Source organism: Patella vulgata, chromosome 3 (genome assembly GCF_932274485.2).
Source record: "Patella vulgata chromosome 3, xgPatVulg1.2, whole genome shotgun sequence".
Classification (NCBI taxonomy): Eukaryota; Metazoa; Mollusca; class Gastropoda; family Patellidae; genus Patella; species Patella vulgata.
In genome coordinates this window covers 55,303,963-55,331,134 of record NC_065881.2, presented here as the reverse complement: position 1 = coordinate 55,331,134, position 27,172 = coordinate 55,303,963, and the positions used below count along the sequence as shown (strand labels likewise).

The following is a 27,172-nucleotide window of genomic DNA, read 5'->3' as shown; positions in this document are numbered from 1 at the left end:
CCTATTATAGAATGTAAAAAGAACATGAGCAGCTAGTTCAGACTTAATGGGTAAAGCTTACTATTTAAAGTTTGATCTTTTAAAAATCACAACTAGTTGAACTAGGCCTAGATCTACACGTAATTCTAAAATTACAAAAATACTGTTGTTATGCTATTCAAAATCGAATTTCCCCTTTTACTGGTAGGCCTTAATCCGACCAATAAAATATTTGCTGAAGCACTATCAATAATTTTAAACCATTCAGTAATTCAAAATACAATTTTAATTTACTCTGTGATTATCTATAGCCTATTAATAATTATGCTGTAGTGTATGGTTAACTTCAGTTTGTATGACAGATAATTCCGTAGAACACAGTATAAATTAAATGTTCTATTTCTAAATAATCAGTTGACAAAAAATCACAAAAATAAAAGCAACTCTGAACACAGATCAGACCTAATGGCATGGTTATCTTAAAAATCGACAATAATTGACGGCCTTAAATAGATCAATTCGTAAACCGTCAAAAATGCCGTCTCTCGTCTCACTAGTCTCACTTCATTCCGTGCCGTACCACGCTTTATGTTATGCATGTTTTAAAAATATGAATCATGTTTTATAAATTCCCGAAACACACACACAACTAACATATGATTGTATGTGATAATTCTCAGTAGTTTTGTTACCGAAAATACTATAAAAACTACGAAATTAAAGAGATTTAGTTCACCGATATAGATATCGTAACGTCGTTGAGCGAACTGTCGTCAGTGTGTGTTTATTACAGACAATTCCCAAGATGCATTGCGCGTCGCTGTGTTTCTATGGGCCGTAATGCGAGTCGCCACTCTGTGCACACATTTACGCCCCTGGTCATGGCAATAGCTGCACAGTCACACGCAATAATTGTTTGAAAATTGCTTTGTGCAGACGACACAAGGGAGGTAATGACAATTAAGAAAGCTGAACTCTTTGGTGGGTAATGATAAATAAAGTAAGGGGTCTTGGTTGACTGCTAGCTGTCTGTTGATGGTTGACTTAAATTACTACATTTCCAGATATAAAAATTATCATACAGACCCAGGTAAGGTTAGTTGATCTATCCATAGATACGGTAATATTATATGTGGTCTATGCCGTAACTGTTATTGAAAAAAACCAAAAAGGACATACAATATCTACTAGGCCTATAGGCCATATTATAGGCTAGTAGTAGCCTATATTTTACATAGTTATTTGCTAGTTCAGCTCTGAAGTACTCAAGTAGTAGGTCATTACAGGGCGAGTGTAATGAGACCTACGTTCAGAATCAGAGCTGAACTATTCGCTAGACAGCTGAGCTATGCACGACTTCTGTTCTGAATAATTCAATCAACTATATATTACTAATGAACCCCTGACACTGACAGTGAGTGACCGTGGTGAACTTGCTTGTGAATATCTTTTTTTTTTTTTACAACGGACACTTGTCACTGACACTGCCTCTAGCAGCTGTAGCAAGTTGTGAGTTCCTGTAGTGTTAACTAGGATCCATGCATAGTAAATCCTTAGTCAGTGTATGCATGTCAAAGCTTTTGTCACCATGACCTCTTAATCCTTTTATACTATACGCGGGCCCACATTGAAATGTGGACGAATATTAGCCTCGTCCCTTTGCTGGGTTGGTCCGTCTGACTGTTGCTTGTGGACACCCTACTGGCTAAAGTTATTTTGGGATTGACTAAAAACTTATACTGTATCCCCAGTTGTATCGTTCCGTTTTACTCCAGTATATATCCCTGGGTTGATTCACAGGGGAGACACGTACATGCACATAGTCAAATTATCCGCCCTTGATACTTTTGCTATTTTTATCGACCAATTGATTGGGCAAAGAGAAGTAACTTAGATGGCTGAATCAGTGTGGTGAATGAAAAGAATGACGCTAAGACTGGTATATTGTAAACTGTTTTTTGATTGGTTCATAGAATCGACCTATGATCAAGGGCAGATAATTTGAATTCATGAAAACCCTGTGAATGAACCCAGGGTGTAATGAAGTGGAATGGAATGATATCACTGGGGATACCGATGATGACATTGTTTATGGGCGGAATGAAGAAGTCAGTTGATTTTCAGCTAGCAATTGCTGTAATTACGACCAGAGGCAGAGTTATGGCTTTTCATCACTTGGAAAAATCATGTGACGTTATCGCCCGATTAACTTTAAATTTACCCACATTGCTTATTGTCAAGAGACAAAGAAGCCTATTAAGATTTTAACCATGTCCGATAATTACCACTCTTGATCACTTTGAAAAATCTTGTGGACGCTGTAAGTTCTGCTCGACATTTATCTCCTTTAAGAATGATTTCTTATTATATTTTAAAAAGTTTTATCATGACCTTCTTTCTGTTGCGTTGGGTCTGGAACTAATCTTTTGGATATAAAAGCTAGTTTGTACTATTTATGTATGATTGTTTATCATAGATAGATTAGAGATTGACAGTGGCAGACATGAAATCTACTGCTAAATGGACAGCTATTGTTGTAACTTGCTCTAACAAAGCCGTGACACCATCTTTACAGCAAGGTAAACATTATACACAATATATACCATATTTAATTTATATGTACTTGTCACAGCCGCCCAGGGGGGTTGGATGGCCGAATGGTTAGCTGCATGATGAATTCAAACTAAAGAAACTAGTCGCTTCAAGAGATAAATCTGGGACGGCTACCCAACCCTTAGAGATTTCTTGTTGTACTTGTCATAGAAAATATTACTCTTTTCTGGTCAGCCTGTAAAATATAATTAAGTGACAAACATTTAAAGTCAGTATGAAATGAAATAAAATTGAGTTTAGCGTCATACTGTTCTATGAGGGAATTTTTTCCTGGATAGCAGTGCTACGGCTTACTCTTGCCTAATTCGAATTCCAGCTGTAAAGGTTCTTTTAACTGCAGGCCAACGTGCACCCAAGACTTAGGTTTTGTCCTGGTCAGGCCCTCCGTCCTGCACAACTGACCGACAAGCGGAAACCACGCTGAAAACCCGGGGAACTTTCTTGGCCAACTCCAGGATCAAACTCCAGGTTTCTTAGTTATTGAGTCAGTCCCTTACTTCTTAACATCTCTTCTATATCTCTTGTAATCTTGTATGCATTCTGTGTACCGGTATATCCATTCCATATAAGCATGTACATATTGTGTAATAATATATGTTAATACATGTGATATCTATTTATTCAAACTTTCTGTTTTATTACCCACATATATACTATATTTAATCTTTTAAACTGATTTTGTATTTATTTTTTCCCCTCTCGATTGTAAATTATTTTGGTATGTTATTTAATTTAGGCCTATCACGCTATATCTTTTGTATGTTAAAAGGCTATGTATTATAGCCTAATCTTCTATCCTTCTTAAATAAAGTCATTATTATACTTTATTATTGGATTATGTAAGTGGCTTGTGATATATAATTTTTTTTATATAACATAACTCTGTCTGGGCTGCAGTTTTTTGGGGGACGTTTTTAACTAGACTATTCTTGATCTGACTTCCCTAGACCAGCCTATCTACTCAAAAGATGTCAGGGATTAAGGTTTGTTACCAGTACATAAGAAAGAATAAACATTTGCATCCACTAAATGGTAAGACAGTGCCATTTCACATTTAAATACGATACTCAAATTCCTGAGGTCCTGGAAGGACTAGAGTCCCTCCCACATTAACAGTACCTGTTTTCTGATAAAAGCCCTCAAAGCTTATGAAAGATATGAAGAGCCCCAGGGAAGAACGATCTAAGTCTTTTTTTCCACAAACCCCAGTTAATGGCGTCATCTGGTAGCAAATTGTATAAGCTTTCTGTGGAACAATCAATTTCAGGTAAAAACGATCAGAGTTGCATCGAACCAAGGCCCCTCAGAAATGGCCTCCTGGACAAATACAAGTCCATCATATTTATTTGACCTTAATTTGGCTGAAAAGTGGAAGTCAGTTGTTGTACTGATAATTATGATTTGTATTAACATCATTTTGAAGTTGTAATTAAACCCACTCGGTTGTTCTGTTCGCGTCAAGCGTTCTCGTCCAAAAGTCTGTTTTGCCTTTTATGCGAAAAGACAAAAATGTGACTTAGATCGTTCTTCCGCTGGACTCTTCATACGTTAAGAGTCAGAACAATTAGGACTGCTTTGTGGTAAAAAATGATTTATCTTTCTGTCTTTCACAAAATTTTTCAGCTTTAGAATTACGCCAGAGTAAAGGTTATATAAATGAAGAAGCCATTTTATTGACAGTAGAAGATCCTAAGGATAATGTTGGAAGTGGGGGAGCTACTATTAATGCTTTATTAACAGTTATTGAATATATAAGTGCTAAAAAGGGTTATACAGTAAGTAAAAGTTCTTAGTCTGTTGTCTGTTGTCTGTATGGTTATGCTTACTCTTTCTATTTCTAAAACACTCAATTGCATGTTGAAGGAATGTGGTAAAGTTGGCAAATTTGGAGCTCTTTACTTGCCAAACTCATTAAAAAAAATAACCCTGTTTAGAATTTGTAGAAATATATATTCACGAGACAAACAAGCCTATTGATTTTCATCGATTTCTGATAATTCCTGCCCTGATAAAGGCCCTGAATCACTTTCAATAAATTCTGTAGACACTCTTGAAGCTAAAGTTATCGTCCACAAATTGATTCGAAATTTGATACATATTAAATGTAAGCTCACATTTTTATAACAAAAATAGCATTTATTCACAACTCTGAAAATATATCTTTTGGTAGAAACATTCACCTTTTTTGCCATCTCTTTATTTAAGATAGGAAGTTTACGACATATTTTATAAGTAGGTATCATGCAAAATGATGTGACACTGGTTCACTACATCAGTTGTTTGCTTTGATCTATGCTATGCAAGAAGTTCATAGTGAAGGAAATTTGTTTAGTGTTATTTTGCTCTCAAAGTGATCACTTACTGAATAAAATTGTAGTCATCTGTGAACCATGCTAAGTCAGGGAATAAAAAGTTGGATATTGTTGTATTAATTAATTTCATATATGCACAAATATTTATTTTTAATTATAGGTTATAAATCCAGATGTTTTAAAAGATGCCTTGATACTTATACTACATGTGGTAAGTCTTAAAATATATACAAAACCAAACTAAAACACAATTATTATTGGCCAAAACTAGGAGAAATTTACAATATCATGAAATTTATGCCACAATGTTATAGAGTATACGGTTGTTGGCTCATCCGTCAGGCTTCACATTCATATGATTTTGGAATTGATATGGGTTGTCTATCTCATTGAAAAGACAAAAATGTGACTTAGATCGTTCTTCCAATTGATTTTAAATAATACCGGTTATATCTTCCAAAGTTATTTCCATTTGTTTCAAATTCTTGTTAGCACCAAGGGCTTTAATTGCATTCTTCTGTTTGACATTTTTATGGGTTGTCAAAGTTATATCTGCTTGGACAGTTTTAATGTAGTTGAATGTGTGTTTCGTTGCTTGGCAACCTGTGTTTTTTAATACACCAACATTGAAATGCGACAGTATATTGTCGTCAAAAGTTGTTGACAACAGTGTTTATATATATGTTCATGATCAAGATGAAGAAGGCAATACTTCTCAAAAAGCTAAAGTTATCATCTGATTTCAGATACTAAATGCCAGTGTCATTTTAATTATATCTGATAATTACTTCATGGGTTGTTGTTACTCTTGATCAGATTTTAGTGTCTTGTAAATGCTCTCATTACCTAGAAAAGAATAGATATGCAGCAGGCTTAGCTTGGATGTACTTAGCTGCTGTTACTGAGTATGGGTTGTTCCATGGCAAATAGGAAGTTAAACTCTATTTTATTTCTTCTGACAACTTATCTTTTTCTTGCTAGGGACGTTCATATTGCTATGATACAACTACCCGACCATTTATAACGTTACCTGCCGAATATGTAGCACCAGAATATGATGGTTTAGTATATAATCTTGATTTTATAATCAGAATTATAGGAGAAAGGGTAAGTTATTTAGTTCTCATCTTATAGGTTGACACAATGGTTTTGACCTAAATTCAGATTTAATTTCAATGTAGAGATGTAGAATTTGCAGCAGCTGGGGAGAGTATTTGTTGCAAATGGTGAAATTCAGTAAATCTGTAATTAGTTATTGGCATCCATATTCTTACAGCTTAATTATACAGAGAGAAATATACAGTATATTTAGCATTTCTGATACCTTCTTTAATAATCAATACTGGGGTCGCGATTTGACTAGTAAAGGGTTTGGGTTGATACCTATTAATTTCTTAAAAGTTAACAAATAAAGCGACCTTAGAGGGCATACATAATACATAATACAGAACTGAAAATATCTAGGAAAGAAATGAGCCAAATAAGGTTCAGAATAAAACTCTGACACACTGTCACTATTGTTTTAGACAGTTTTGAATTTTAATGTGATTTTAATAAAATACTACTGTTTTAGTTTGCTGTAAAATCTGGACCAGGTGTATGGATATCCAGTACAGAATATATTCTATCAATGCCAGAAGGAACAGGTAGGGTTATGTTAATGTACACCCACAATTATGTCTCACCTACCACTCTTTGACATATTTACACAATAAATCTAATGATGAACATTCAATCCGGCATCAGTTTTACCTAAATTATAAAATACTTGGATCAAAGGACTAGTTACACTCAGTTTATCATCTATTAATCTTAAATTGCTTGATAGATTTCAACAAAAATTGGTAGGTACCGGTATGTTCTTTGTATAGTTCTTATTCACTGGAAAATTCTTGAAGCATTTTCACACATTTTCAACTTTTCTTCTCCTATTAATCTCAACCTATTTCAGAGGTATTGCATCAAGTTCAAATGGATTTGAAAGCCCAGTAAATTTGATAAACCATGTGTGTGACTTGTAATAGTAAGTGCAGGGGGACTGCGCCACACATAATTTACACAAAAACAAATATACGGACAAGACACAACACGCAGAAATCACAAACAAACGAACAATTCAAATTAAGTGAATGGATCCTGGGGCTAGCCATAAGCATCAACTGCGCTGTACAGTCCCAGGCCTGTAGTGATACAGACTTCACTCAAATTTGAAAACAATCAGGATATAACCCAGATAAAATAACGCCAAAAGGTTAATAAACTATCAATGTAGCAACTAATCAGAATTAATAAGTTATGTAATTGCACAAAATATACGTAATACCCCTACAAGAAATGCAAAACAGGTATGCTGAAGGAATCATAAAATGTGTAATTCTCTTAATGTCTAGTCTATTCTCCTGCAGAATGTACATATTCTTACTCCATATTTGGTTATTTATGTACAATGGTATATTTCATATTTTCATTTTTATACACCCACATGGAAATGTGGACGTATATTGCTGTCGCCTGTCGGTCCGGCTGTTGATTTGTCCGGATGTCGTCCACAATTTCTTGTGAACGCCAAAAGTTATCATCCGATCTGTATGAAATTTAGGTCCACTCCCATTTCAACTACGTCACATTTTGACTTCTTTGTTGTTTCATGTCTACAGGTAATACCAGAGTTGAGATGTAACTTATTTTGCATTTCACTGTCGATACATTTAATATATAGACTAAACTAATTTCCGCTTAATCTTTCATAACCCAAGTTTTATTGTATAGAGCTTGCCCTATCACTAATAAAAAAGACACTTCATATCAGCGCAATTGAATACTTGATTTTGATTTAAATCAAAGAGGTTTAACTCCTTAAGGAGGCACTTTGGTGTAGCATTGTGTATGACACACATTATTCTTTTATAAAGATTTTAATTCTATGTATATTTTAGATATACCATGGAAGGAATGTGAGGTAGCATGTGTTACTGTTCCTAGTACAATGAAATTTTGTAAAGATCATGGTGTCTATAAAGTAGACAAGGAGGTATACATTTATTCTATACAAACTATACTATACTAAAAAAGTAGGGGATATTTGATTTTTAAGTGTTATTAAAGTCACCTAATGAAACTGACGAAGAAACAAATGACAAAATGAAATGAAGTTCACATTCATCGATTTATTCCAAATGATCGTTAGACTAAGTAAGGCACAGACTGACCATTATAAGGGTAAAATGATACCCGGGGTCAAACAGCAAAGTTATCACAGCATCACAACCAAGTCAGTAACGGGTAAATCCTCCTCTGTTTGCCAAACAAGCATTGATCCGACGTGGCATACTCCTAATGAGACGTCTAAGGTCATTTTGGTCCAGATTGTCCCATTCCTGTTGCAACGCAGCAGCAAGTTCTTGGACATTGGCAGGACGTTGTTGACGTTGACGTAACCTCTGTCCAAGCATGTCCCAGACATGCTCGATGGGGGAGAGGTCGGGACTCAGTGCTGGCCAAGGTAATGTGGTGATGTTCTGTTGTTGGAGGTAACCTGTAACGATCCTGGCCCTGTGACATCTTGCGTTGTCATCCTGGAAGATGAAACGGCGGCCATGACGTCGTGCGAACGGCAAAACATGGACTGCCAAGATTTTGTCCCGGTAGTACTGGCCTGTAACACGCCCTGCAACAACATGTAAAGCCGTTCTTCCAGCAACAGTGATGCCTCCCCACACCATAACAGAACCACCCCCAAATCGATCATGTCTGATGACGTTAACGTCTTGGAAGCGCTCGTTTCGACGACGCCACACCCTCCTCTGTCTGTCCAAAAAATCAACAGTGAACCTTGACTCATCTGAAAACATCACATTGCTCCAGCGTCGATTATCCCAGTGTTGACGATCCCTACACCAACGACGTCTTGCCTGAATGTGATGATCTCTCAAACAAGGGATCACGCAAGGATGTCGGGCGCGAAGGTGACCCCTATGCAGTCGATTCCGAATCGTCTGGCCACTCACTCTCACACCAGTGTCTGTTTGAAGACGAGCGCTGATCTGATTTGCTGTAATGACACGATTTCTCAAGGCCAATGTACGGATAAATCGATCCTGGGCTTGAGTTGTCGCCCTTGGTCGACCTGAGCGTGGTCTGTCCTGTACAGATTGTGTATCACGGTATCTGGACCATAGCCTGCTCATGACAGACTGAGAAACATTCATCGTCCGCACCACAACCGCCTGTGTTGTGCCGATCTGTAGCATGCCAAGGGCACGTAACCTTTCATTTTGGGTAAGCCGACGCATATCAAAATTTGTTTTCTGGTCACTAAAACAATTAAACTGATGTTTCCACCCTGGAATTCAATGCCACAATGACTAACATTCAAAGTCAGAGTCGTGCAAATCTTGGGTTGGACCCCCATGATGATCCCAAGCATCACCTGCATTCCATGCGGTAGCTATTGGTGCGTTTGGGCGTCACATGTAACTGGAAATGTTTCTTCTGTTAGGTTCTATAGTGACTTTTTTCGTAGTCATTTGCATATTTTAGTATTATGCCCCCAAAATCAAATATCCCCTACTTTTTTTGAATAGTATATTTTAATCATTTTCTGTACGAACCAGTGTTTTATATTAAAAAAAGAAGATTTTCATATTTAGATATTTTATTCACAAGTAATGATGTATCACAAAACAAAAATGGTATTCAATTGATTTGAACTTTAATAAATGTATACATTATCCACATATTCATCATTGATATTCACTTTTTGACATTGGAAATAGATTTGTTTTTTGTGTTGTGATTTTTTTTTTCAGGGAATTGTACAAGATATTTTATACCAGAAAGGAGCTGATGAACTTGGTCCTTGTCAGAGACGAGATGGTTCTGTTCCAGTGGTATGTATTAGTATATTTCTAAATTTCGGTTGTATAATTATAATTAGCAGAACCTCTATCTTTTACAAAATGATAAGAACAGAACTCTGAACTTATGTTTATTTAGAAACCTTCCATGACATGATGATTGTATTAAACCCTGTGTGTCAGATGAACAAATTGATCAATTATTTGATCTGGCACATTTATACCAAATGCAATCTACATGTGTGTTGCGTGCATGATGGACTCAATAATGGTACAAGACTGATTGAATGCAATTTAGTTTTGTGCTTCGATGACATGGTATGTTATCTAACATAACGGTTGCTTTTATTACTATGGCCATGTTGCAATTTGTGGGGGGCGGGGGCCCAAACAGTGATTTTTCTGCTAACCACACAACCACTGTCACCCCTAGAAAATCAAATCCAAAAATGTATTTCTCCATTCATCAAAAGCAACAAAAACCTTAATAGGCTTAGCACACTAATAATATACTGAAGTCCAAAAGAAAGTATACACTGTTCATTTCGTCCTGTTTCAAACAAAGTCGTTTTTCCATTGTATGCGGTATTTGGGTACAATGTTCATTTGGTTTGCCTTTTATTTGCTTGAAATATTGAGTTTGGACGCACGAGATGTGTTCAGTGTAGTTTTATCACATTTTTTTGATTTAAACAAAACTTAGTCATATTTTTGGTGTGTATACTTTCTTTTGGACTTCGGTATATAATAATAATATGTGTACACTGTACTCATAGGTGTGATCATTAGTCTCCAGCTATCTCAGACCACACTCTATGAGAGTTGTCGTCATCCTCTACTGCTGTTTAATAATAATAATTATAATCAATTTGTATAGCACTGAGTGTTCCAGCTAATAAGCTGCACCAAGGAGCTCTTTACAATTCAAATACATATGACTTAAAACAATAGTTTTAAAAACATTAGTTCATAGTTTAAAAGCATGTTTAAAAAGTTTAGTTTTAAGATTCTTTTTAAAAACTGCAACATTAGTAGAGTTTTTTTTACATGACTAGGTAATTCCATGGACCTTATAATTCATTCCACACATTAGCAGAGGCGTAAATAAAGACCCTTTCACCAGTTTTAGTTTTTACTGTAGGAACATGAAGTAAGTTTTTATCAGCAGAGCGCAGGTTCCTGCATAGTTTATACAGTTTTAAAAGTTCATTAAGATAATGTGGGAAGCAGCTATTATTTCAGATTGTTTAGTTAGAGAGACGATGCGTGCATGTTTGTTCTGAATTTTCTGGAGTCTGTTTATATCTGATGCTGTTAATGTAGTACCATGGGCCGTCTGTCAGACGTGGAGAGCGGGGGAACCAGCTCAGGATAAGCAGAGCGATAAGCAATTTGATTGGTCGAGACTTTAGAACACAATAACTCTCATTCTAAATGAGGTAGAATGTTCAAACTTGGTGTATAGTGGGGTGCCAAGTCACTCAGTTATTTCAAATTGATGCAAAAGTTTCGTTTTTTAGTACCAATTTGCAAGTAAGGGTCTATAGAACAATTTTGTTTCGAGTGTCAAGCAGTCAGATAAACAAAATCAAAATGGCCGCCAAAATCCAAGATGGCTGCCAATTTCCACCTTTTTTTCGCATTATGCCTCATAACTTTTGAACTATTGAACCTAGAATGGTGATTTTGGTCTCTATACCTAGGTTTGCATGCATGAGTAATTGAATAAAGATGAAATAAACATGATTGGAGCATATCTTTTCTTATATTGAGTCCTACTTCCAAGTAAATTCTTACATAATTGCTTGAAAAAAACTCCTTGAACAATACATTCAATAAGAAAATGGCTAATAGATTAACCAAGGCCCCTATATACATGTTAGTATTGGAATTTGTTCTAGTCCAGCTACTTCTCGCATATGCACTTGCACTGGCGTGTGCTCTTCAACTTTGTCGTCACGCATTCGCACCGAGAGCAGGTAATTGGGCAAGTGCACTTCATATCCAGGTGGAACAGATTCTTGGCGAGGGGCAGCGTGGCCCAAATGGGAAGCAGTTTGCCTTCATCTTCCTTCCACCTATGATAAGTTGGGTTGTTGACAGGCATCATTTCTGCGGTTAAAAAGCAAATATTTGTAGTTATCTGGAATAAGTTTGTTAATGACAAAACTGTCATTATGTTTCAGTGGATACAAATAAGTCAAAATCATTTTCAATGATGAATTTGTTAAGTTCGTCTGCTTTATTTTTCGCTGATCTGGAATTCACAAGACATAAATTCACGAACTGACATGCATTTTGTTTTGAGTTCATTTTGACCTTTATAGGACAAATTGAAATTAAGTTATAGTATGCCAGAATATGCGGCATATCGAATGTGGTTGTTTTGTATGATTTACTGTTAATATCTCTTTTGACCAGTTTTTATACGCCCACATTGAAATGTGGACGTATATTGCCGTCGCCCCCGTCCGTTCGTCTGTCGGTCTGTCGTCCACAATTTCTTGTGAACGCTCTAACTCCAAAAGTTATCATCCGATCTTTCTGAAATTTACATGCATTATTTAAATTAGTGAAACGGAGAAGCCTATTGAATTTCAGCAATTTCCGTTTATTACCTCTAGAGTTATGGCCCTTGTTTCACTTTATTGAACCTTGTCAACGCTCTAACGCCAAAAGTTATCATCCGATCTTTCTGAAATTTATATGGATTATTTATTATTTAGATTACTGGAACGAAGAAGCCTATTGAATTTCGGCAATTTCCGTTTATTACGTCTAGAGTTATGGCCCTTGTTTCACTTTATTGATCCTTGTGATCGCTCTCACATCAAAAGTTATTATCTGATCTTTCTGACATTTATATGCATTATTTAGATTGCTGAAACAAAGAAGCCTATTGAATTTCAGCAATTCCCGTTTATTACGTCTAGAGTTATGGCCCTTGTTTCACTTTATTGATCCTTGTGAACGCTCTAACATCAAAAGTTATCATTCGATCTTTCTGAAAATTATATGCATTATTTAAATTAGTGAGACAAAGAATCCTATTGAATTTCAGCAATTTCCGTTTATTACATCTAGAGTAATGGCCCTTGTTTCACTTTATTGAACCTTGTGAACGTTATAATTCCAAAAGTTATCATCCGATCTTTCTGAAATTTACATGCATTATTTAGATAGGTGAAACAAAGAAGCCTATTGAATTTCAGCAATTTCCGTTTATTACGTCTAGAGTTATGGCCCTTGTTTCACTTTATTGAACCTTGTGAGCGCTCCAACGCCAAAAGTTATCATTTAATCTTTGTGAAATTTATATGCATTATTTAGATTAGTGAAATGGAAAAGCCTATTGAATTTCAGCAATTTCCTTTTGGACTCAGACTAGCAATTATTTGCCCATTGACTTCAATGTTAAATGGCTGTAACATCACAGGCTGTAGCTTTTTTCTCAACATTCCGTTGGTTCCAATCTTTATAGGCACAATGGGGACAACATTTGGCAATCTCCTCATCATAATTTTGTAGGGGGTTGACCATTTAGATTTTTTGCTACACGGATTTGAAGTTGACTGGGGTGAAAATCTCACTTCCGACACAATGACTGCTCTGCAGAAAGACACTTTACACCCCCTATCCCTCCGCTGTAATATCATCAGTATTACCCAAAACTGCTATGAAATTGCAAATTTGATCCCTTTTCTCCAATTCTAGACCAAAAAGTCAACCCAAAAATGCAGGAAGAGGGGAGAAAAAAATTAAGGGAAAAATTGTCTATTTATAACTCGCACTACATTCGTCCATCATGAAATAAGGGGAAATAATTACTAGTCTTAGTCCTATATACCTCACATGTTTCTGCAGTTTAAACAAATCTGTTGTTATCTAATAAACAAACATATATGCAATTCCCTGACCAAAGAATATGAAAATCTATGCATTTTCAGATAAGCTGTGCGGCATTCTGCAAACACTATAATGCATCAGAAAACTGCGGAATTTCAGACAGAAATTTAAAAGCACATGAATTTTGAATTAAACAGAACATTTTTATTTTTGAACATAAATGCATTCTGTAAAAAGATGAGATAAATTCAATATAAATCAAACACGAAAATACTTTAAAACAGTAATCATGATGCAATATTAGACTTTTTAACACTTTCATCGAAAACCACACAGTTTTTCTCTGTTAACGTAGTTTCAAGTGCCAAATTGTGGTCAAATCTAAAATGTTGAAACATGCAGTGCCTATCAATTTTAAAATATCTCCTATATAGCTGTATTTCCATAGGATAAGTAAGTTGAAATAATCTGATTATGTAACACTACAACAGCTTTTTCATCCCTACCCCCCAGTTTGGAATCTGATAATTTAAAAGCACATGAATTTTGAATTCCACAGAACATTTTTATTTTTGAACATAAATGCATTCTTCAAAAAGATGAGATGAATTCAATATAAATCAAACACGAAAATACTTTAAAACAGTAATCATGATGCAATATTAGACTTTTAACACTTTCATCGAAAACCACACAGTTTTTCTCTGTTAACATAGTTTTAAGTGCCAAATTGTGGTCAAATCTAAAATGTTGAAACATGCAGTGCCTATGAATTTCAAAATATCTCCTATATAGCTGTATTTCCACAGGATAAGTAAGTTGAAATAATCTGATTATGTAACACTACAACAGTTTTTTCATCCCCACCCCCCGGTATGGAATCTGATACATTGCTGACCAATCATAGGTCGCCCCGTTCACTCGAGCCTGTCAAATGATTTACAATGGCGATGGTGCCTACAACTTTCCTGACCAAGAGATATGCACAACCGTCGATCAACACACAAGCCATTAATGTTATCTTCCAATATGAGAGGCCATGATAAACACACAAGCGTCCTTTTCAAGCTCGGAAATTAAGTCATCACCAAAAAGCAAAGTTTACAGAGGTCCCAAACTGATTACGATTTGCCCTCCACTTCCACCACAGGTGTCATAGAGATCAGGGATGAAATTGATATGCATCATCGTTCTCCTAAAGCCAGTCCAGGAAGAGATCAGGTTTTGAGATGTAGACCTGAAATGTTAAATTTGGATGAGAATGAGAATTCTGGGGCGAATACTATCCAGGGAAATGGTCATTGACATCCAGAAAATGGTCAAAATGTGGAATTCTGTCATTCAGTTAAATGTCAAGGGGAGAAGACAGGCCTGTGCAGTACCAAATTTCCAGCCCATTACTATTAGTGAGCAGAAGTGGGGATGAGGTTGGATTTACTTCTTAAAGTGTATGAAATGCACATTTATCTCACCTGTTTTGCTTCTTTTTTTTTAATACTTGTGTTGAGGTCAATCATTCCACTCTATGAAACATTGCCCTGGCACCTGAAATGATAGGAGGCTGGGGATAAATATGCAATAAAAAACAGTGAGAAAATAAGAAAAAAATATGGTTTCAACTGGAAATAGAAATAAACCTCTTTATTTCTCGCGAACAGCCCGTCACTGGCCCTCCAAAAAGAAACCAGTTAACAATCAGTAAAAAAGTAAACCTTGAGTGTCACATAAGTCTAAGCCAATCTCAAAGGTAGATGCCATGTTTTGAGGTTCGGTCTAAATATTAAGGCCAACTGCATGTTTGGTCAAAAGTCACACAGGTGTGAATTTTGGAGTGTACATGTTAACATTTCATTGTATGATGTCAAAAACATGTTAGGTCTAAATGTTAAGGCCAACTGCAGACTTGGTTCAAGGTCACAACATGTAAATAGGGTTAGGGCACATGATTTTTTTACACAATTGTGGGTTTGGGCTAGGGTCAGAACTAGGTCTTGGCTTAGGCCTAGGCTACATGCTTTTTGACAAGATTGTGGGTTAGGGTTAGGGTAAGGACTGGGTCTTGGGTTAGGGTTAGGGTCAGCCTTGTTTACATCTCGTGACTTTAGACCAAATCTGGAGTTGAGTTGGCCTTAATATTTAGACCTAACCATGTTTTGATATCATTGTGAAGAAAATGTTACACATTTACAACCCAAAATTCACACTCAACCAACGGATACCCCCAATCATGGCTATTTTGATACCAAATAGTCAAAAAACTTACTGCTGGGCAATAAAAAAGCAGTATTCTTACTATTTCTGACACTTTCCATTCAAAACTTCAGGAAATAAGCCCTTGAAAAAATATCAACATCCCGAGTCGGCCATGTTTCTTTATCTCATCAGGACTCAGACTAGCAATTATTTGCCCATTGACTTCAATGTTAAATGGCTGTAACATCACAGGCTGTAGCTTTTTTCTCAACATTCCGTTGGTTCCAATCTTTATAGGCACAATGGGGACAACATTTGGCAATCTCCTCATCATAATTTTGTAGGGGGTTGACCATTTAGATTTTTTGCTACACGGATTTGAAGTTGACTGGGGTGAAAATCTCACTTCCGACACAATGACTGCTCTGCAGAAAGACACTTTACACCCCCTATCCCTCCGCTGTAATATCATCAGTATTACCCAAAACTGCTATGAAATTGCAAATTTGATCCCTTTTCTCCAATTCTAGACCAAAAAGTCAACCCAAAAATGCAGGAAGAGGGGAGAAAAAAATTAAGGGAAAAATTGTCTATTTATAACTCGCACTACATTCGTCCATCATGAAATAAGGGGAAATAATTACTAGTCTTAGTCCTATATTATTACGTCTAGAGTTATGGCCCTTGTTTCACTTTATTGATCCTTGTGAACGCTCTAACGCAAAAAGTTATCACCCGATCTTTGTGAAATTTATATGCATGATTTAAATTAGTGAAACGAAAAAGCCTATTGAATTTCAGCAATTTACAATAATTACTTCTAGAGTTATTGCCCTTGTATCACTTTGTTAAACCTTGTTAATGCTCGATTGATGATATTATCATCCGATATGTATGAAATTTATATGCATCATTTAAATTTGTGAAACGGGTCTATTGAATTTCAGCAATTTCCGTCAATAATTTCTAGAGTTATCGCGATTGTGAACGTTTGAATGACAAAAGTGATCATGTGATCTGTATGAAATTTATATGCATTATTTAAATTAGTAAAATGAAAAAGCCTGTCAAATTTCAACAATTTCTGTAGATTACTTCCAGAGTTGAGACCCTTGTTTCAGTTTGTAGAACCTTGTAAATCCTCAAACGACAAAATTTATAATCTGATCTGTATGGAACTGTCTTGTAAAGGCCCCAAATTACCTACAAAGAAATAAATATGCGACAACCCTTGACGACCGCTCGGACGATTTAGCTGCTGTGGGCGTATGTTTTGTTGCCTGGCAACCTATCTTTATTGTCAGATGACTGACATTTATTTAGGTGAGTAATATTTGTTTGAAATGAAATAATCAAGCATATTCTGATTTCTTGTAAATGATTATTAGGCTGTTGGACTGGTATATTTGAATAGAAATGTTGCAGAGAAGTTGTTATCATTTTATATTAAACCTCCATTAGATGCTTGTTGTTATATGGGCATTGATAATGGACAACCTCCAATAAACGTGAGTAAAATTCTAAATGCTATTCATAAAGTAACAAAACTTAGACATAACAAACAGTGGCATGGACACTTTTGACTCTCCTACATGGGTTGCCATAATTTCGGCAAATGAAATGTATTTGATAATTCTACTGATTAAATGTAAAAGGAGCATACTTTTCAACGTTGTCTTGTACTTGAGCAGAAATATAATTTGTTAACACTGGGAGAAAATTTGCACTTCTTTAAATCTGTGTCTTTATAACAACTGATGAAATAAAACAGTTATTTTAAAGAACATTATCTTGTTCTGACCATACTCTTACATTCCATTTCAGCTTTCTTTGTTCTTTGATGTTCTCCTGCCAATGTTGACGGACATAACAGAAGAAGATTTTGTAGCTGGTAATAGAAGTGCCTCATATGGTAAACCGCCTCCTGCTGTTGATGAATCAACTGCCTGTATGAGACAAGCAAGACGAATACTGTGGAGAGAATTACATGGGTACAGAGTACAAAGTTGTAAGTTATCACGCCCTTCATATTGTCCCCTGACCTTCGAAGAACCAAGAGACTATGACAGTAGGTAGGTTAGTCGTTTTAGCACACAATAACTATGACGTTAATTGAGCTAGAATGTTCAAACTTGGTGTAGGCATTTATTTGCTAAATGCCTTGATGATGATGAGCGTTATCTTCTAAGCAGAGATAAGCAAGTAAGGAAAAATGACACTGAAACATCGCATTCTACTAATTACGGGTAAATTAAAGATCCATTATGTAAGATTTAGATAAAGAGCTGGCAATTCTCCGTATTTTGAAGAAAGGGAAAATAACTCCCAAATGTAAACACAATACCCAGGTATTAGTTCGTATTATTTATATTTCAAGTTTAACATATTGTACAGCTAGTAGTTTTCTCACTGAGACATACCTTCCTGGATATATTGTTTCTTTTATCTGCCACACTGAAATGTACTGTAAAGAATCGACTTTGTGTTTTTATCTTCGTAATATAAACAATAATCTTTTTTTTTCTTTAAGGTATGATAGAGTCAGGATCATTTCATTATTTAAATAATTCAGTCACAGAATACAAGAAATGTCAACAAGATTCACCTTTCAAATCCTATAACTTTAAAGATGTTGTTTGGAAAAATATTGTCCATTCAGCAATAGAGGTAGGTTGTATATGTTTTATTTTCTCAGAATTTACTATGAAAGGGCATTAGGTAGCTTATTTAATTAAGGCATGATAGTAATAACTAACGGAATTCATAGAAATAATAGTGGAATTTGTTAACTGTCAGTGTTTCCTAAAAAGGGCTTTACCTTCCTTGTTTTAGTCTTCAAATACACAATAACTCTCCTTCTGATTGAGCTGGAATGTTCAAACTTGGTGTAGGTACTGATTAGGTGAGTGTCTTGATGGAGTTCAAAGATGAACATTTTATGCTTAGGATAAACAGAGTTAAGCAATTTGATTGGTTGATGCTTTGGGACACCATAACATTGGTTCTAATTAAGTATATAGTTAGAGTGATGTGGTGTGAATTAAGGCACAGCGTACTGTTCATGAGTGAATTTACGCGGCGGCTTAGTGTACTAAACGTTAAAAAAACATAAATTAGTGTTTATAATATCCAAATAAACAGCCCATTTCATCAGATTTTTGGCCAAAGGACGACGCGTGAACACAATACAGCTGTAAACTTATGCCAAATCTGTATGCTTACTATAGAGACCGCTGAGCGTGTTGAACCAACTGTCACTTCCTGTTTTAATAAAAATTAATTTCTCACTTACAAAAACTTTTTTGCTTGTGCTACAGAGGGGATTATTTATCAATATATATTTAAGGTTTATGGAAACCTTGTTGAAAATCGTTGGTCTTCCCCTTTAACTTTAGCCAAGCAAATGTTAACTAACCCACCCTCATGTGGGCTTTACATGAAATGTCTGTGGAATTTTTTATATGCCCACATTTTCATGTGAATGTATATTGTCATTGCTCCTGTGGAAACTCTACATGTCACAATTTTTAACTGATTTTGAAGAAACTTGAAATATGGGTTTATGTCACAAAGATCTCGGTTCATTTGGATATTGGCATGTATCGGACCGTAACTTCATGGATTATGGCTCCTGATTGTACGAAAAATCACAAGTATAGCTTGTGCGACACTCTAGAATTCACAATTTGTACCCAATTGATTTTGTTTCCTTTTGATATTCCCACATATCAGACCGTAACTTCCTGCCTGATTGTATTAAATAATCGTGTTTTTAGCTTTGTGGTCCCTCTAATTTTTATCCGATTTTAAAAAACATTTAAATATATCACCGTTACACTATAATGATGGCAAGGTTTGAATTTCATGAAAATTGGACCAAAACTGCCACACCCATTTTCTTTTCTTTGTATGTTTGTGTCGCGTATAGGCCAGAATAATTAATGAATCGTCTTGAAAATTTTTTATATGAATTGCTTATACCCTAAGTATGATCCCTATTGTTTCTGGTGCATGCCCGACCCCCAGGGGCAGAGCTACGCCCATTCCTTATATTTATTTATTTGTTTGTCATCTGCAGACCGCATTTCTTAACGTATCATCTTGAAACTATGCATACTTATTCTTTGTACCCTAAGGAACATCCCTATCGTTTGGGCTGCATGTCAGACCCCCATGTCTGTGTGTCGCCTATAGGCCACAATTCTTAATCAATCGTCTTGAAAATTTTTCATATGAATTGCTTATACCCTAAGTATGATCCCTATTGTTTTTGGTGCATGCCCGACTCCCAGGGGCAGAACCAAGCCTATTCCTTATATTTATTTATTTGTTTGTCATCTACAGACCGCATTTCTTAACGTATCAACTTCACATACATATTCCTTATACCCTAAGGATGATCCCTATTGCTTTTGGTGCATGCTTGCCTCCCCGAGGCAGAGCCACGCCCATTTTTTTTATTTGGTTGTTTGTCGTCTACAGGCCACATTTCTTAACGTATCATCTTGAAACTTTACATACTTATTCTTTGTACCCTAAGGAACATCCCTATCGTTTTGGTGCATGCCCAACCCCCAGGGGCAAAGCCACGCCCATTTTCTTTTTTTTATGTCTGTGTGTCGCCTACAGGCCACAATTCTTAATCAATCGTCTTGAAATTTTTTCATATGAATTGCTTATACCCTAACGATGATCCCTATTGTTTTTTTACCCCCCAGGGGCAGAGCCCCGCCCATTTTCTTTTCTTTGTATGTCTGTGTATCACCTACAGGCCACAATTCTTAATCAATCGTCTTGAAATTTTTTCATATGAATTGCTTATACCCTAACGATGATCCCTATTGTTTTTGGTGCATGCCCAACCGCCAGGGGCAGAGCCACGCCCATTCCTTATATTTATTTATTTGTCATCTACAGATCGCATTTCTTATTGTATCACCTTGAAACTTAGCATACATATTCCTTCTATCCTAAGGAACATCCCTATTATTTGTCGTGAATATCCAACTCCCAGGGGCAGAGCTTTGCCTATTTTCTTTTTTTATGTCTGTGTGTCACTTGCAGACCGCATTTCTTAATCGATCATCTTGAAAACTTTTTTATACTTATTCCTTATAGCCTAAGGCTACTTTTTTATACTTATTCCTTAATCTTAAGGCTGACCTCTATTATTATTTTTGGTGCATGCTCAACCCCTTGGGACAGAGCCACGCCTAATGTTTGTGTGTCTTGTGTTTTGCCTACAGGCCGCAATTCTTAACAGATCCTTTTGAAACTTTGCATACCTATTCAAAACGTCGTGCTTTTAGAATAAAGACATTGACATTGTTTTAAAATAAAAATTGTGTTCTGTTAATGTGAACGAAATGTTAAACTGATAGCAGTCCTACAACCCAGTTTTATTTTACAGACCCTCAATGCAAACTGGACCATATCAAACAAAACAGGAATGTGGACGTATATTGCTGCGTTAGCGATGCTCTTGTTTTTTTTTGCAAATAGTGTAAAAGTAGTTAATACCGAGTTGTGGATCCTCTAGAAGTCGCAATTTCTTTCCAATTTTGATGAAACTTAAACTGTATGTGCATATCCCAAAGATTTTGGTTCCTTTCGATATTCGTGCATATCGGACCATAATTTCCTGGATTATGGCCCCTATCCATGACTTGCAAAATGTGGGCGTATGTTGCATGACAACTGCTTGTTATCTGAATTTAATAATCGTTTAAATATATCATCGTTACACCTTGATGGTGGTTGAGTTCGAATTTCAGGAAAATCAAAACGTAACTGCTTAACAAAATGGCCGCTCCTTGTACGCACATAGTGTAAAAGTATATAAAATATGTTTATATCCCAAAGATCTCAGTTCCTTTCGATATTCACGCATTATGGCCCCAGATTGTATGCAAAATTGCATTTTTAGCTTGTGGGCCATCTAGAGGTCACAATTTTTATACGCCCACATTTTCATGTGGACGTATATTGTCGTCGCCCCTGTCGTCCGTCTGTCCACAATTGTTTGTGAACAGTCTACAGGTCACAATTTTTATCCGATTTCAATGAAACTTGAAATATAGGTTTATCACCCTAAGATTTCGGTTCCTTTCGATTTTGTTGAAACTTGAAATGTAAGTTTATAACCCAAAGATCTCGGTTCCTTTCGATGTTCGCGCATATCAAACCATAACTTCCTGAATTATGGCCCCTGGTTGTACGAAAAATCGCGTTTTTAGCTTGTGGACCCTATGGATGTCATAATTTTTATCCAATTAAAAAAAACGTATTATTATATCACCGTTACACCATAAGGACGACTGAGTTCGAATTTCGTGAAAATCGGCCCAAAACTGACAGCCAAAATGGCTGCCCTTCGTTCTCAAATATCGTAAAAATATGGTATATCAAGGTTGTGGATCCGATGGAGGTCACAATTTTTATCCAATTTTGTTGAAACTTGAAATGTAAGTTTATAACACAAAGATCTGGGTTCCTTTCGATATTTGCGCATATCGAATTGTAATTTCCTGAATTATGGCCCTTGATTGTAGGAAAAATCACTTTCTTTTTAGCTTGTTCTCTATACATCTCTCGAAAATGTGGGCGTATCCTGCCTGGCAGCCGCTGGTTATCTGATGTAAAAGAAACGTTCAGATGTATCACTGTTATACCATAATGACACTTGAGTTCGAATTACTTGAAAATTGGACCTAAACTGCCAGACAAAATGGCCGCTCACCATACGCAAATAGTATAAAAGTATGTAATACCAAGGTTCTGGACCCTTTATAGGTCACAATTTTTATCCCATTTTGGTGATACTTAAAATATATGTTTGTATCTCAAAGATCTGGGTTGGTTCATTTGAAACTTGCGTGTATTGGACCGCAACATCCTGGAAAATGGCCCCCTCAATTCCTATGAAAAAAAAACTTTTTTGGTCTCTCGCTTAATGTTGGCATTTCTTGCTTGGCAACTGCTTTTTTAATATTTGGGGGATCTTTTAAAACAGCTGTTTTAATAAATAACTATCTGATTAAAATCACATATCAGATAAATTGTATTTTCATCACAGATTGAAATGTTTATGTTGTATCTTTACAAGTTTAATATGTTTTGAAATATTTATTATATATATTACAGCCTAAAAGTACAAGATTATCAGATGAAAGTATTGTGATCAACTCAAGTGTAAGAAGAAATGTTTGCATTGGTAACAAAACTATTGTATCGCATAGCTGTCTACATGGTCGTATAGATATTGCTAGAGATTGTATCATCTCAGGTGTTAAAATAGAGAATGTAAAGGTATTATACAGAGTGAACACAACCTCTATTATTTATTTAAGTCCCATGTTTATGTGATTGGAAGTACAGTCCACTGTCATCCCACCACTAATTACTCCAGCACCTAAACTTAAAGAGAATTATTGAAATAAAAATATATCATGTTAGTCCTGATATGATTGGGGAACCGTGGTGTGTTAGTGAGTAAGGTGCTGGTCCCAGGTTTGATCCTGCTGTTGGCCGAGATAGTTTCTCAGGATTTTCTAGGTTGGTTTTCCTTGTTGGTGGTTCAGGACAGAATACCTGGCCAGGAACAGTGATTATTAATTGGAGGGGATGTAAAAAGAACCCTTTATATTTGGAATATGCAGTAGCGTCGGTATCGAGCACACTTGTCCTCATAACACACTGGATATGTCCGTCTTCAGAAGCCAGGTGGAACAGAAAAGTAGGACATTAAACTTATTTGGTTACATTTCATTTGATTATGTCCTTTGGGGCATATGATGGGACCTTATTAAAGTGAAGACAATATTGATCGTAATCTTTGAATAACCGCTCCTGAAAGTGTGCAAAGCATTTTGCAAAGTTATCTTTATGTTGATATGTTGAATTTGGTTGGTACTGGTCAGAATTCTCTGTGGGATTTTTTAAATATTTGGGGGATTTTTTAAGACTTGCTCAGCTGGATTTGCTGACACACACAATTGCAGGTGGACAGCCCCCATTTATGTTAATAAATTAATTTCATGTAATAAGAAAGTGTGGTTTCTATTTACATGGGATAAATATATGTGTTAAACATTGCCTTTCTATTTCTATTTGTCAGGATGACGAGACTGTAGAGATTGCTGAAGATATTGTTCTGCAAGGTTTCAATATTAAACTTAAAACATTCCCTGTCAAACAAAATGTATTTACTGTACATGGAAGATTTGACAATATCAAGGTAAATATGTAAATATCATTCCTGAAGCATTTTAGTGAAGTTCTGATATCCAAGATATAAGGATCACACTATAATATAAATAGATTACCGTAAACACCTGCATATAACACACACTTTTATACCCTGGACAGGGCCCCCTGAACTAGAGGTGTGTGTTATTTACGGAAAAACAAATTAGGAACTTTTTCCATCAATTTTAATGCATGAAAGATCAAAGTCCTTGTTCTATCACAGCCCTCCATCAGCCATCAAGTTGGTTCACATTAGATGTTAGATTATTCTATGACTATTTGTATATTAACAGGCACCAACATGGAAGACTACTAGTACATTCTGTAACACACCCTGGTTACTCTTTCTCAACCGAACTGGTATATTAAGAGAGGATCTGTGGGGTACAGAAGTGGTAAATTTACAATGTTACATAAACAATGCCTAATTTAAAGTCTTGAGATCATGGGAGTGAGTTAAATAAGGAGTAAAACACATCTACTCACATCAATCATTTATAACACACCCTAAAAAATTATGTTGAAAAAAGAATTCAGTCAGTTTTACAGACTTTATGGATGAATGTTTTGAAATCCAAGCTATTTAAGAGTTATGTGTTTGTTTGTGAACTTTTAGATTACCTGTTCCCCATTGTTTTTGAACTGTCCATTTTAAGTATTTTTATTCTAATAGCTCTACAGGGAAACATATCATTGACAAGAGGGGCATATACTGGAAAGCACATTTAATTGTTGTAGAGAACTACTTGATGAAGAACATTTGGAATATCAGAAAAAAGAGTTGATGCCATAATGTTTTATTGAATTTATTTAGTCAGTCATGTATAAATTAAGAGGAGTCCTATATATTGTTTTAAGTTATATTAAACTGGTTCTTCTCTGCACCACTGACTGCAAAATTCAAAACTTTTAAATGTTTGGGTGTTAATTTCAGAATCATCTAAAAATGGCTTCTGTAAAATACTCAAACTAAGTCACCACCACTTTTGTTTTGCCAGTTCACAGTAATAGTTGGAGTAATTTTGGGGGATCCATTTTATGAGACTTTCTGTTTATGAGACTTTTAAAATGGTCTCAAAGTTTAATTGATACAGTTATAATGTATGGTTTTTCTTTATGTATTCATTTCTGTTTTTTTTTTTAGGACAATGATGATCAAACATTTCTTACTGCTAAGTTGTTTCCAGTTTTCCATGCAACTAGTCCTGTAGGGCTTAAAGAAATATTATGGATGCAGGGTACAGTTAATGATGATGAACAAAAAACAATACTCAAAAGGTTTGTATGTATGGTTTAATGGTCGAGAGCGAGACATTAAGTAATATATTGATACTGCACGAGGCATTGGCCGAGTGTTGTTTCAATATATTACACAATGTCTTTAGCTCGAGACCATTAAACAACTTAAAATACAGACACTATCCCGCACATGCTTTTCAATGAAATACGTCACGCAAGTCCAATATTTCATCTAGTATAGATAATGTACGATTGGCAAGTTGCCCGTACATTATTGGAAATAATGCTACGCCAACATCAAAGGATGACGTCACATCTGTATTTTAAATATAAATAACAGTTGTTCTGATGGGAATATTTCTCTTAATTTGCAATTAAAAATGGATTAAATTCTTTTAGGTATTCAAACAGCTTGTCTGGACAATATGGTAGGGCACTTTCATACGAAAATGCATTTTTCTCAGCAATTGTTTTGATTGTACAATCTCTTGGGAATAGTGATTGCCACTATTGTTTTTTTTTAAACCATCTGAATTTATGAAAATATGAATTATTTTTTTTTTAGTTTAGATTACATAATTGAAGAAATTATTTTAACAAAGTATTCATGCAGAAAAATTGTATCATTTCTCTTTTCTTCCCACAAAAAGATGGAGATCATCGTGGAGATTATCATTTGAAGAAATCTTAGCTTTCACAGATTCAGAAAAAGAATTCCAATATAAAAAGTTAGTGATCTATTTATTCATACTTAATAGACATTCTAATTTAATTACAGTTTCATTAAGATAGCCTTGTTTTTCACTCACTTAGTTTTTCTGCAATATTCTGCTATTCACTGGTTAATCGCTCATAATAAATTCACAAGTTGTGACGTAGTAGTCGTTATTGTCATTATGCACTTTTATATTAACGTACTTAGAGCTCTGGTTAATCCCGATTGATTTGTTACACCGTAATGCATTGGTTTTAAACCTGACTGTTTTAACCAGTCATAATTTGGGACAGAAATCATCAGTCAGTCCAGCAGTGTTGACTGGGATTATATCTAATCAAATGAATATGGGATCTTCCAAATCAATATATTTTCCTTAATCTGTTATTTTTGAATACTAGTTGATTGAATACTAATCATTACAATGTATAATGTTAATAAATATTTTCTTTAGGAGAGGAAAACTAGTCAATATTCTTCAGCTTTAATGATATTGAATAACTAAAACCAAAAAATCATTTCAATAGCCTCGAAACAATATTTTGTGTGATGACTATATTTGATATCATTTACTATAGAGATCTATTCTATGAGGTTGGTGGTTATCAGATAGAACAAGCTTTAAATAATCAAGAAAATGTTGGATTTCGTAAACTGTATAATACTGCCAGTAGGGAAGGCTATACTCAAGCTATTTTCAACATATTAGATAAAGGTGAGTAAATATATTACTGTTAACAACTAAACATGTTTGTGGTACAGGGGAACCACTGTGGTTCAGTGAGTAAGGAGCTGGCTCTCTGACCCAGAGGTCCTAAGTTAGATGCTGAGAAATTTCCTCAGGATCCTCCGGCATGGTCCTGTGTATACAGTTGGAATTTGATTAAAAAGTTGGCGATAGCTTCAAGTGCTACACACATAGTTAACCAGTTTTATTCACTGTATATGAGATGGCACATTAAGTTTTTGAAAGACACTTAGACGGAAAAGATAACATTGATATCACAGGACACAAGTATTATACATATATATATTGTGACACACTGTGTTCTATGATGTTAGCATCATTTAGGGGACCATAATGTGGAATAAGTCCTTGATTTTGGTGTGATGATCTTTTTGCTTGATGATGCCCATCCTTGATGAATAAATGATTTATTGATGTGTTTTAT

General features: G+C 35.5%; 1 protein-coding gene and 1 long non-coding RNA gene across 4 annotated transcripts in view; one reads left to right on the top strand and one right to left on the bottom strand.

Moving 5' to 3' along the window:
• Positions 1-877: 877 nt before the first annotated feature.
• LOC126816360 (L-fucose kinase) overlaps positions 878-27,172 on the top strand; it is a 44,868-nt gene continuing 18,573 nt past the window's right edge. Inside the window, exons 1-17 of one of the 2 annotated variants that reach the window (XM_050542802.2) lie at positions 878-1,074; positions 2,456-2,558; positions 4,216-4,367; positions 5,065-5,115; positions 5,886-6,011; positions 6,478-6,550; positions 7,841-7,935; positions 9,713-9,793; positions 17,188-17,307; positions 17,624-17,807; positions 18,330-18,466; positions 22,943-23,107; positions 23,916-24,035; positions 24,340-24,441; positions 25,191-25,324; positions 25,936-26,013; positions 26,579-26,715. In XM_050542802.2, the coding sequence (XP_050398759.1) occupies positions 2,483-2,558; positions 4,216-4,367; positions 5,065-5,115; positions 5,886-6,011; positions 6,478-6,550; positions 7,841-7,935; positions 9,713-9,793; positions 17,188-17,307; positions 17,624-17,807; positions 18,330-18,466; positions 22,943-23,107; positions 23,916-24,035; positions 24,340-24,441; positions 25,191-25,324; positions 25,936-26,013; positions 26,579-26,715 (1,831 nt within the window). In that variant the 5' untranslated portion in view covers positions 878-1,074; positions 2,456-2,482. The remainder of the gene's footprint in view (positions 1,075-2,455; positions 2,559-4,215; positions 4,368-5,064; positions 5,116-5,885; positions 6,012-6,477; positions 6,551-7,840; positions 7,936-9,712; positions 9,794-17,187; positions 17,308-17,623; positions 17,808-18,329; positions 18,467-22,942; positions 23,108-23,915; positions 24,036-24,339; positions 24,442-25,190; positions 25,325-25,935; positions 26,014-26,578; positions 26,716-27,172) is intronic. The other variant, XM_050542801.2, reaches the window with a different exon arrangement.
• Positions 13,969-16,305, bottom strand: LOC126816367 (uncharacterized). 2 transcript variants are annotated; one of them, XR_007678323.2, is made up of 3 exons: positions 15,900-16,305; positions 15,079-15,151; positions 13,969-14,843 (listed from the first exon to the last, which is right to left on the bottom strand). It is a non-coding gene; the product is annotated as an uncharacterized LOC126816367 (long non-coding RNA). The 2 variants fall into 2 exon arrangements; XR_007678322.2 differs by having other exon boundaries at positions 13,970-14,843; positions 15,870-16,295.